This window comes from Crocodylus porosus, unplaced genomic scaffold (assembly GCF_001723895.1).
Source record: "Crocodylus porosus isolate Cpor-Errol unplaced genomic scaffold, CroPor_comp1, whole genome shotgun sequence".
NCBI classification, from domain to species: domain Eukaryota; kingdom Metazoa; phylum Chordata; order Crocodylia; family Crocodylidae; genus Crocodylus; species Crocodylus porosus.
Genome location: NW_017728886.1, coordinates 30,543,838 through 30,556,339, shown reverse-complemented (window position 1 = coordinate 30,556,339; position 12,502 = coordinate 30,543,838). Strand labels below are relative to the sequence as shown.

Sequence of the window (12,502 nt, the reverse complement as noted above, 5' to 3'; positions counted from 1 at the left end):
GCTTGTTCCTATTGCTGGTACCCTTGACCTCCCTGACGTCTCCTGCCACTCCCTCCTCCTGTTTGTTACACCCGCCGGTTGAGTCATCTCCTAAATTAGATTATAAACCATTCTGCCTAGGGAATGTATTTTTTCTGCATGTTTGTACCAGGCCCAGCACAATGGGGTCCTGATCTGGCCTGGGAACTCTGTGTGCACTTGTAAATACAAAGAAGCAGTAAATAATAAATGTGGCTGTGCTTGGCACAAAGGGATATGAAATAAAGCCTGTTGAAGGCTGAGTCCAGAGGTAAGTGGGGTCCCGTGGTGTGAGAGACTAGCCCAGCCCAGCTGCAGGGAGGCAGTTAGACTGGAGCTGAGGAGGGTCTTATCCCACCTTCGCCCCTGCCCCTGCTTGGCCCTTCCCCCCAAGGAGAAAGTAAGGGAGGAGACAGGGTACTCACCGACCCCTCTCCAATGAGGCAGGGTCCCCCCAAATCCTGGGCAGGGACTTCCTTGCCCAGGAATGCATTGGGCCCACTGCATATGCGCACAGTTTAAAACCACCTGCCAACAGAAAAAAAACCCTCAGTTTGGTGTGGGAGCAGTGTGAGATGCATGGGTGAAAGCCCACTGCATCCCTGCACCCCAAAGCCCCCCAGTGACCCCCAACTGCTGTGGAGCACCCCGGACGACCCCCAGCAGCAGCCGGACTAGCCCAGCCCAGCTGCGGGGAGGCGGCTAGGCCAGAGCTGAGGAGGGTCTTGCCCTGCCCCGGCCCGTGCTTCACTCAGTCCTGCAGGGAACCACATGAACAGGCTGTGCAAACAGGCACGCTTTTCTGCCCGGTGCATTAGTTAATGCAGGAGTTTGCGCAGGAGGGTGAGTGGGAGGGTCTGAGGCTCTGCCAGTGCACACCCCCCTAGAAAAGCCAGTCCCAGCTGTAGCCAGCCCACCGGTGGCATGACACCAATGGGACACGCTGCACCCCAAGGGTATCCTCGGGGTCTCTGGTCTCCCCCTCTGGCGCCTCAGAGGCATCCATCCAGACAGAGCCCATGGTTCTGGGCTCCGCGCAGACAGAGCCTCTGGCTCTCAGCTGCGGGAGCTGGAGCTCCAGGCCATAGTCCAGAGACTGCGTGCCATCAAGGACTGTGAATAGAAGATTGACTCCTACTGTCAGGCCCTTCACCCCCTGGAGGCTGAGGGTCGACCAAGGTCACCTCCCAGGGCAAGGGAGGACTCAGGGACCTCCCCTTCTGTCCAGCCACGGGGGTGGACCAAAGTGGTCAAGGGCTGAAAGGCCTGCTGCACCAGGGTAACCACCTTGCTGGAGCTTTGCAACAGGTATGAACCTCTTCCAGCCCCAGCAGAGCCTGACAAGCTGCCAGCTCCTGCAGGCAATCCTAGCTGGGTCATGTTGCGCTACAGAGATTTGGGAGTGGGGTTTAAGGGGTTGGGGGCACAGGTGGTGTTCTCGTCGATCCTCCCAGTCTTGGACTACGGGCTGTGGAGGGAGAGGAGGATCGGGGTACTGAACCAAAGACTGCAGTGCTGGTGTCATCAGGAAGACTTTGGCTTCCATGACCACAGTCTGCTCTTTGGTGAGAGATGTAGTGAGCTGCTGGGAAGGGCCGGCCCCCGCCTCTCTCCGCTGGGGAGGAGGCTTTTTTCAGCCAGACTGGTTGACCTGCTCCACCGAGCTTTAAACTAAGCCCGCCGGGGGATGGAGATACTACTGCCGTTGCTGGCCCACTGAGCAACCCTTGCAAAGCCAGCAGACCGAGGCACTTAAGGGAGCCCACCCCGCCCCAGCCCTGGTACAATCTGTGGGCAAGGCAGGGGCTCTCAAAGGGACACTTGCCTGCCTGTACATGAATGCCAGGCACTTGGGGAATAAACAGGAGGAACTTGTCCTCCTGCTAAACACAAACAAATATGATTTCAAAGGGATAACTGAGACCTGGTGGGACTCTACCCATGACTGGGCTACAGGTATAGACAGCTATACCTTGTACAGAAGAGATTGAGTGGACAAAAGCGGCGGGGGTGTAGCTTTCTATGTCAAGGAAAGCTATGCATCCCTGCAAGCTGACTTTGGTGCCCAGGGTGGATGACTGGAGACCCTCTGGGTTAAAATCCATGGGGAACTCGGCACAGGGGACACGATGGTAGGAGTCTACTACAGACCTCCTACTCAGGCTCAAGAGCTTGACCAGGAGTTCGCCAGTGAATTGGCTGAGGCTGCACGCTCCCGGTCCATGACTGTCATGGGAGACTTTAACTATCCAGAAATCTTGTGGGAAGAGCACTTGGCCAAATCTGAACGGTCACAAGGTTTTCTCACATGCATGGATGACCTCTATCTGACGCAACAAGTCTACAGGCCGATGAGAGGTAAAGCACTGCTCAACCTGGTACTGACAATGGGGGGTGATCTTATCAGCGACCTAATGATAGAAGGGAAGGTGGGTGACAGTAACCATGAGCTGATCACCCTCACCATTTAAGATAAAGCTGATAAGTCAGTTAGCAATACAGAAGTCCTCAACTTCAGGAGAACTGACTTTGACAAGCTCAGGAGGGGAGTTCAGGATGAGTGGTTGCTCCTCAAGGGAGCAATCCTGAATGCGCAAACAAAGTCTATCCCATCTTGGAGGAAAGGCTGCAAAAGGGTACAGCAGCCCCCTTAGCTTTCCAGGGAACTAGCAGGCCTCCTGCGTCTAAAAAGAAAGGCCTACAAAGGATGGAGGACTGGATCCACCTCCAAGGAGGAATATTCTGCACTGGTCCAGACGTGCAGAGACCAAACCAGGAAAGCCAAGGCTGCAACTGAACTCCAACTGGCTACAAGTATCAAGGACAATAAAAAATCCTTTTTTAGGTATGTGGGGAGCCGGAGGAAAACCAAGAGCAACATTGGACCCCTGCTAAACCAGATGGGACATCTGGCAACTGACACCCATGAAAAAGCCAACTTGCTAAATGGGTACTTTGCGTTGGTCTTTCACCAGTCCCAAGGGACGCCCCTGTCCATTACGGGATGGGAAGGCCTGGGTGAGGGAGATTCCTTACCCTCCGTCAATGCTGACCTTGTGAAGGAACACCTTGAGAGGCTGGATACCTCCAAGTCAGCCAACCCTGACTGCTTACACCCCAGCGTACTCAAGGAGATAGCGAGCATCATAGCCCAGCCCCTGGCATGGATCTTTGAGAACTCTGGGTGCTCCGGTGAAGTACCTGTGTGGTGCCTATCTTCAAGAAGGGGAGGAAAGTGGATCCAGCAAACTACAGGCCCATCAGCCTGACATCTATCCTGGGAAAGATCCTTGAAAAGATTATCAAAGAGACCATTCTCAACAGACTGGTGGATGGCAAAATCCTGAGGGATAGCCAGCATGGGTTTTGTTGCAGGTAGGTCTTGCTTGACCACTCTTATTTCCTTTTATGACCAGGTGACCCATCAAGAGATTGATGTCATATATCTTGACTTTAAAAAAGCTTTCAATCTTGTACCCCATGATCACCTCTTGGCAAAACTGGGCAGCTGTGGCCTTGGCTTCTCCACGATCCACTAGCTGGGGAATTGGCTCTGTGGTCGGATCCAGAGGGTGGTGGTTGATGGAAGTCAATCGTCGTGATGCGCTGTGACCAGTGTGCTCAAGCCTCTGTCCTAGGGCCTATACTATTTAACATCTTCATCAATGATTTGGACATTGGTGTCAGAAGTGGACTGGCCAAGTTGGCCAACAACACCAAACTATGGGGTAAAGCATCCACACCTGAGGACAAGAGGGTGATCCAGGTTGACCTCAACAGGCTCAAGAAATGGGCAGACGAGAACCTGATGGTGTTTAACACCAAAAAATGCAAGGTTCTCCACCTTGGGAGGGAAAACCCGCAGCATGCTTGTAGGCTTGGAAATGCTACACTGGCTAGCACTTTGGACAAAAGGGACTCGGGGGTCATGATTGACCACAAGATGAACATGAGCCTTCAGTGTGATACTGCAGCTAATAAAGCATGCAAAATGCTGGCTTGCTTCCATAGATGCTTCTCAAGCAAATCCCAGGATGTCATTCTCCTATTGTCCTATTGTGAGGCCACAGCTGGAGTACTGCATCCGGTTTTGGGCTCCACAATTCAAAAAGGATGTGGAGAAGCTTGAGAGGGTGCAGAGAAGAGCCACGCGCAAGATCAGAAGTCAGGAAAACAGACCTTATGACAAGAGGTTGAGAGCTATGGGAGTCTTCAGCCTGGAAAAGCACAGGCTCAGGGGTGATCTGATGGCCCCCTATAAGTTTATCAGGGGTGCTCATCAGGATCTGGGGGAATGCCTGTTCAACGGAGTGCCACAAGATCGAACAGTCACAAAATCCTCTGTGACTGTTTCAAGCTGAACATAAGGAAGAACTTCTTTACTGTCCCATCCCTCAAGGTCTGGAATAGACTGCCGCCAGAGGTGGTTCAAGCACCTACCTTGAACACCTTCAAGAGACAGTTGGATTTCTATCTTGCTGGGATCCTATGACCCCTGCTGGCTTCCTGCCCTTTGGGCAGGGGGCTGGACTCGATGATCTCCCGAGGTCCCTTCCAGCCCTGATGTCTATGAAATCTGTGAAAGGACAGATTCTGACCATTGGCCAGTCCTATTTGAACAGTAGTCCAGTTCCACATTTGAATTCCTCTTTTACACATTAATGCCCCTAAATACGAAAAGAGGAGTCTTAAACCTCATAGCAGTGAGTGGTGACTCAGCACAGATTGCATCGATTTTGGAAGCGGTGTAGCACAGGCAGTCTCTGCATGTGGCACGTGGCAGATCAGGGAGGGGACAGACTGCACAGCAGCAAATAGGGCAAGCAGCGGAAAGCAGAATAGCAGGTGGTGAGGTAGCACAGGGCAGGGAGCAGACATTGAAGCAGCATATCAGGCAATGGAAGGACATCAGAGTGATCCTCAGGGAAGGCTCAGGACTAATTTGTGGTAAGCCTGCCGAAAAGGTTCACCCCCACTGAATTGCAGGTTATTAAACCTGTCACTTGTAATTTTGAGCTTTTTAAATTTCCCATCAAACCTTTTCTGTTTTCCGTAATGTTACTACATTTCTCCCAGCACCCAGGTAAATCTCAGCATTCATGGTGTTGTAGCTTGAAAAGTTACTGGTATTATTGTATGTGAAAGTTAAAGACCTTGGTCTGAGTTCTGTTTCCACAGTAGCAGAAACCTATTGCCATGTGTCATACCTGCTCAGGGGGAGGGAGGACAAATCCAAAGCTCAGTGAGGTCAATAGTAGTTTTGTAATTGATTTCAATGGGTTTTAGATCAGGCCATTAAACATATGGCTATCTTTCAAAGCAGAAAATCCAACTGCATTTGATGAATGTCTGCTGATTTGGTTTTTTTTTTCCTTTTCAGCTACTGTTTTCAGCTGAGGGGGGTGGTATTAAATTGTGTTGCAGTGTTTTTATTTAAAACTACAAATTATATTATTCCATTATACAATGCACAGTTCATATTCTTCCCTTCTTCAGGCCACTCCTAGTGTCTGACGAAGTATATTATTGCCTATGAAATCTCATGCCTCTCTGAACTAATTTCTCTCTAAGGTGCTTCCCAGCCCTACCTTGTCGTCTTTGTTTAATATCCTATCCCTGTACAATTTATTTTTTTTGGCTACCCACCATGTTCCCTCCTGTCTTCTTGCTGATTCCTGCCATTGCAAATCTCTGGCCTTCAGAACTAACAAGAGTCACTTGTAATATTCAGATGTGGAGGCTGTGGTGATGGGTTAATCATTCTGTATAGATAGCTGTGGGAATTTCCTTAACAATAGAACAGCTTGTGGGTGGGGAAGGAAAAGGAGGAGCACATTGTGAGTGCTATAGATCTGGTCAACAGCAAAAAATAATGGATGAGGATTTCAAAAAGACAGTGTGTAATGATTAGGGATCCTGGTTTTCCTTTCATCACTGAAAAAAGCATTAAAAAGCAGATTGTCTTCCTTTACAGAGAAAAATGCAGATTTTTCTTCTTTTACGGAGAAAAAATATGGGAAATAGTGGGTTTCCCCTTGCAGGGTGGGCTGGGGGGAGTGGGAGGAGGGTGATCAGGCAGGGGGTGCTACATGCACGTGCGTGCACACACATGCATGTGGTAGCCAGAAAGAATGAAAAGCAGTCCCTGCAACTCCCTGCAGGTAGGTCTTGGCTGGAGAGGGATTGAGGCCCCCATAGTGAGGGAGGGAGTTGGGCAAGGCTGCGGCTGGGGTTGGGGGCCAGCCGGGGCAATGTGTGGGGCTTGGGGCCCCAGGGCCAGGGTGGGAATACACAGCTGCAGCACGGGTATGGAGCAGGATGGAGCTGTGGATGACTCATCTGGGGAGTGGCAGAGGGGCTCGCTTCCTGCCACTCCGTGTGCTCCTAGGAGGGTATGTGGGCATGTGCCCCCCAGATTTGTGCATGGAGTGGGGGGCTGATGTGGGCCGCCCACTACAGGCTCAGGGCTCCCCGCTCTGATGTTCCACTGGGGGCCTCCACAGCCTAGCAGGCAGGACCCCAGTGCAGGAGAGCCGAATGGGGTGGGGAGACTTACAGCCATCTCTGGGAGCCCTGTGCCACCATGGCAAGGTGCCCCCTGCCCACCCAGCAGCAGCGAGGATGGCAGCATGGAGTTGTTCTCCCTGCTGCTGCCAGGGGAGTGAGAAGTGCCTTGCCATGGCAGCATAGGGTTCCCAGTGATGGCATGAGCCTCTGTACCCCCTCTGCCCTGCTGCGCTGGGTCCTATCCGCTGGGCTGTAGGGGCCCCCAAGGTGAGGGCAACAGGGTAGAGAAGCCCGTGCCCACAGTGGGCAGCCCACATCCACCCCTCCTACATGGGCTTCATTCCAGGCACGCTGCCTGTCGGGGAGCAGGGGCTGTGGGTTGGGAGTGAGGGGCAATGATATGGGCAGGGCACTGGCATATCAGGGCTGTCCATGCCACAAAACAGTGTGGGGGACAGCTGCACCTGGACCCACATCCTAGTAAGTGAAGGGTGCAGGGGGAATCTCTGATTTTTCATGATAAAGAACCCAAAATGAAATGCCAAAATTTATAGGAATTTAGAATTTATTTTATTATAGTGATTGAGGCACTTCTAAGCTTCCAAATTGTTTTAAAATTGTGAATATATTGATAAGATATTGTGTTGAACTGATACCTATATATAGAATGGCATTTCATTTTAATTGTGGAAAAACATGGATTTTGGGTTTTTTAATCGGGGAATTTGTGTGTGTGTGTGTGCGTGTGTGTGTGTGTGTGCGTGTGCACGGGGGGTAATAATCAGAGAATTTGCTTTTTTAAAACAGAAAACTAGGGTCCCTGGTAATGATGTAACAGAGTTTAGGCCATGTTTCAGAATCAGTTAAGATAGATCAATAATGCTGGTTTGGTGGTGACTTTTTTTTTTTTTTTTTGGAAACCCATGGAAATTGCAGTGTTGTGGTATGGGGTTGACCTGAAATTGCTCTCTTGTGTTTTATAAGCAAGGTATCTTTTTTTCCCATGGGAAATGAGGTCCCGTACATAGTCCTGGAACCCAGCTGATCATGCCTTCATGCCTGCTTAACGCCCTTGCTTTAAGGCCCCATATGAAAGGCCTTATCGTAGCAGCAGAGAGGCTCTCTTTTGTCCATGTCAGTGTTGATGCGCAGTCATCTAGAGTGGTCAGTGATAAATGGGCTGAGGTGCTCCACTTGCAGGAGTACAGTGCTGTCTGTGGAGCTGCCAACCACGCTGCAGGCTCGCTGGTGAGAGACAAGCTCATCCTCTGAAGATACTTTTGCTTTCTTGTTTCCTTTTTGTTCCATCCTTCTTGCTAACAATTACTGCAGCTCCATTTTTACGTCAGTTGGATGCTTATCTTGCTGGAATCCTATGACCGCAGCTGACTCGTGCCCTTCGGGCAGGGGGCTGGACTTGATGATCTTCTGAGGTCCCTTCCACCCCTAATGTCTATGAAATCTATGACATCAGTTCTGGAAAGTAGCAAGTGACTGTAAAAGCAACTCTCAGTTGTCTAAAACTCTCCTACCTGTATCCACATAATACAGCTGGTGTTGACACATTCTTTTTATAGTTTTGGGCACCTTAAATGTTCATGTTTATTACCAGCACTCTAGCAGAAATACCTATATCAATATCAATTGGTTGATAATTTACAGATGTACACAGAGTAATGACAAAATATTAATAGGGAGGCAAAACCTGTGGTGAAGTAAAACTCAAAAAAACTATTTTGCTTTTCCGAGGACTGCAGGATTTCATGTGCAGACTTATGCTGACTTCATCAGTGAGACCTTACTAACAGCATCAGCAGCCTAATTTTGGTGACAAGCAACACAAGCTCTTTGAGACGAGGACTGTCTTTACCCTGACCCAGTGACTTCTTGATTTCAACATGGGCCTTTACAAATAATCAGTAACCAAACTGATCGAACACTAAGATACATATGTGCTAGTAAAGCAATTCAAGAAAGTTTTCCCATGTGCAGTACTATGCAACTCTCTGCTTGCCTTCTCCTTAGAAGCTGAGGTCTCAAGTTTTATTTTATTTCATCTCAAACTGACACCAACAAATTAGGTTTAAAATTAATTATTTTTTCAGTAAGTGTTGTCTAAACAGTGGCTCATATGATGCTTTTGTTTGCGAGTGAAGATGAATCTGAAGTGTTCTTCCTTTGTTTCAGATGCAGAGGGAAATTGCTTACACAGGCAGAGATGGCTCAAATGTTTCCCGACCAGGATCTGCTGCGCATCCTTCTCATGCAATTCCAAGTTCGCCACCCTCTACACCTGTGCCGCACTCTATGCCCCCTTCTCCATCCAGAATCCCTTATGGTGGGGGCAGGCCTATGGGAGTGCCAGGAAACGCAACAATTCCCAGAGACAGGCTCTCAAGTGTACCAGTGTCCAGGTCCATATCGCCAAGCCCGAGTGCCATTCTGGAAAGAAGGGATGTGAAACCAGATGAGGACCTGAGTAACAAAAGCCTTGTCCTGTTTCGCAATGAAGGCTTATATGCTGACCCCTTTCTGTTTCATGAGGGGAGGATGAGTGTGGCTGCTTCCCATACTGGACACCCTCTTGACATCCCTGATCATATTATAGCTTATCATCGCAGCGCAATGAGGTCCTCAAACACTTACTTGAACCCCTCTATGCAACCTGAGATGGTGGAGCAATCACTGTACAGACAAAAATCAAGAAAATATCCTGAGAGCCATTTGCCAACTCTTGGTTCAAAAACTCCTCCTGCTTCACCCCACAGGCTAGCTGACGTAAGAATGATTGATATTCATCCTCATCATAATGCTCACGTACCCCCTCATGCCATCCAGCCCGACAGGTCTTCTCCTAGTCGCCAGTCCTTTAAAAAAGAACCAGGAGCACCTATCTACATGGAAACTAAAGCACGAAATGCTGGAGGATTATCTGGCATGGCTGATCTTGTTCCATCTGTGGCTGACAGGCAAGCGTTTGGCTACGGATCAGTGGCAGTGCCCAAAGATAAAGACACAAGGTAAGACAGAACAAGGCTATAAAGCATCTAAGCAGGAGCAATCCATAATCTGTGAGGCTTACCTCATTTAGTATACAGGAGACAATCACTCTGTGCTGCTCCTGTCCTTAAATATGGATGATGCTAGTAAGTAAGTAATTTAAAGGAGGCAAGATGCACAAAATAACTACATTTACTAACCAGAAAATTTTATCTCCCAGCCGTGACCTGTAGTCATTTTCATTAGTGTAAATTTCAGGCACTTGAAAAAAATAAAATGATTAACTGAGATTTTGTTTTTTCAGACAAGCAAATCATGTTACACAAACAAATGACGTGCTGCTGATGCTAATAAGGGAATATATTTCATACCTGTTAAAAATGACACTGATATTACAATTGTGGTTCTTTATGGAGTGAAGTTTTTTCTCATCTAGTGTTAGAAAATGAAAAGAATTTATCATCAGCTGTCTTATCTGTTATAAAAGTTGAATTTGCATAAAAATAGAACAGTTTGTTTTTCATATACCCCTTGGGGAGAAGGGCTGAGATCATCAAATCTGACCTTTGGAGGAAGGTACAACAAGGATGTTCTTCCTGCTGATTTTTTCAGCATTGCAAATAGTTACCTGGTGACCTGCCTGTTGCTAGTGACCTGTGGTAGTGTTGTCTCCTGTCTTTTTAAGGGCCAGATTCATGCAGAGGCCTATAATAGCTTGTGCCAGCATAGACCTTGCCCCAGGGGGAAAAGATAGGTCTATTGGCATTTGGTTTAAATGAGCTGTGTTAATCTCCAGAGTACTGTCTGTGCTGCTAAGTTTTATAGAACTCTTTGGGGAAGTGAAGTGGGTCAGCTGGGAAGTGCTGGATTGGCAATAGCTAAAGGTAACTACTGATGCAACCCATGGATAAAAGGAGGACCTTGGATATGTCACCTAGTTGCCTCTTGTAGTTGATTGACAAGCTCAGAAATTGCCATATCATGCTGTACTTGGCTAAAGAAAAGAGTACTGTAAGGCTCTGGGACAGGGGAAAATGGAGGCAACAAGTGTCTCAAAAGGAACTCAGACATCCACAGACTATGACACATTGAAGCCAGCCCAGAAAGCTAGTGATGCGTTGAGGAATTGAGTTAGGAACTATTTCACCATAGGACAGTGGGGTCTTTTGGAAACATACACATACATATTTCCAGTGATGTAGCTAGGAAATTACTTAAAACATATTTGTCATGTTTAATCCAAAAGATTGGATTTGGATCAAAAAAACATTTTAAAATTTCATCCTAGTCATGGAAAAAAGCAGACTGTGAATTTTTTTCCTTCTCTGTCTTTTCTCATTTCCAAACACACACTCTAGTCTACTCATATGTGTCAGTATATATGCACATGTGCACACACACAGGTGAACGTGGAAATCATTCTGTAGTTTTTTGAAGGAATCTGTGTTCCAGCAATTTAAGTACTGCTTCTATGGTGTATTTATAATAATAAAAGTAACATTTGCATAATTATACTTCTAAAAATATACACGGACTTAAGATTCAACACCTTGTATATGAACAAAATTATGCAGTAATATTTTTAAGGAAAGTACTTGTGGATGTTTCTGTTTCTTCCCTTTTCTTTTAACCTTGAGTGTGTTGATGTTTAAGGGAGTCTTTCTAAATACCAAGAGCACTTAATACAAATTAGCCTAATGTCTAACTTCTGCAATGTTACCTTAGGAAATATTTTTGAGATCTATAAATATAAAGAGCCCTACACCTTGTTCAGCCTGTTATAATTGCATAAATAGTAAAGCAAAATGTTACTGAAACTTTAAGGTAAATAAATAACAATACAAAATCACTCCTAGCTGAGATGCTGGATCTGAATTCTGTTTCAACTCAAAGCTGAATTTTTACAGCTTAGTTATGAAGACCTGAAAGGCAAGATTTATAAAAGAAGCAATAGAAGCTTCTTTACCTCTGGCAATGAGAGGCACAGCTGCAGTCTAATCAAAAGGTCATAACTAAATTCCACTCTTTCAGCAACACTGCAGTGATGATTACAGAAAAAATAATGGGGCTTCTACTTCAGTCCTTACCTACAGGCCATAAAATTTACCCAGGTACAGAGAGAACAGGCCCAAGTTCCATACGGTACTTAATTTCTGCATCCATCATTTAATGATGGTCTTTGTGAGACTTAAATGATGCCCATGACTCACCCATAAGCAGTACGCATGTGGACTACTAAGGGTTTGGAATTTAGATAGAGTTGATCAAGATTACCTGAAGGGAGAGTGGAAATAGTGTGCCAGCTGGGCCACATCAGATTTTCCTACATTATCTTCTATTCTATGGATACTGCTTCATAGAGCAAAGGATTGAGGTTCCAAAGGCCTAGCCGCCTTCTGTAGATATTTTGTTGATAACAGACAACTTTAAAATACTTAGGAGCTGTCTGGGGCTACTGCAAACCTCAAACCAGCCAGCCCATCCTGCTGCTGCTACTAGTTTGCTATATTAAGAGGAAAACTGTAATTTATTTGAAGCAGCAGCATTGTCAGCTTCTTCTTGCCCAGATAAATATATTGATTAAGCATATAAATACAGAGAAGAAACTGAAATCAATCCTGGAGAAGTTAGAAATTTTACTAAATCTCTCTTCTCCTGCTCTTCACTTTCAGTTGTATACCTTTTAGCATATTGGATTTCAAGGGACCCTGCGCTAGTTTTGTTAAAGACCAATGGGGGTAATACTGTTAGGAATTTGATGTCACCTGGGACAGAATTGAGCCACAAATACCTGAGAGCCCAAGAAAGATAATCACAAATCTTCTGTGTCTTCCCATTTTGGAATTTCCTATTTAAGGCATTATTTTGTAGGGTTTAATGTTTGAATTGCTTTAGACAATAAAAAGGAGAATAAAAAGTCCTTTTTCAGATATGTGGGGAGCCAGAGGAAAAGCAAGGGCAACGTTGGACCCCTCCT

General features: G+C 46.8%; 1 protein-coding gene across 13 annotated transcripts in view; it reads left to right on the top strand.

Moving 5' to 3' along the window:
* Nucleotides 1-12,502, top strand: part of KIAA1217 (KIAA1217 ortholog) — a 264,429-nt gene that overhangs the window by 185,036 nt on the left and 66,891 nt on the right. For all 13 annotated transcript variants that reach the window (XR_002100374.1, XM_019531957.1, XM_019531974.1 and 10 more), the window contains one exon: nucleotides 8,713-9,545. Coding sequence is in view for 12 of the 13 variants with exons in the window: in XM_019531957.1 (XP_019387502.1) it covers nucleotides 8,713-9,545 (833 nt within the window). In the remaining variant the exon portion in view is untranslated. The remainder of the gene's footprint in view (nucleotides 1-8,712; nucleotides 9,546-12,502) is intronic.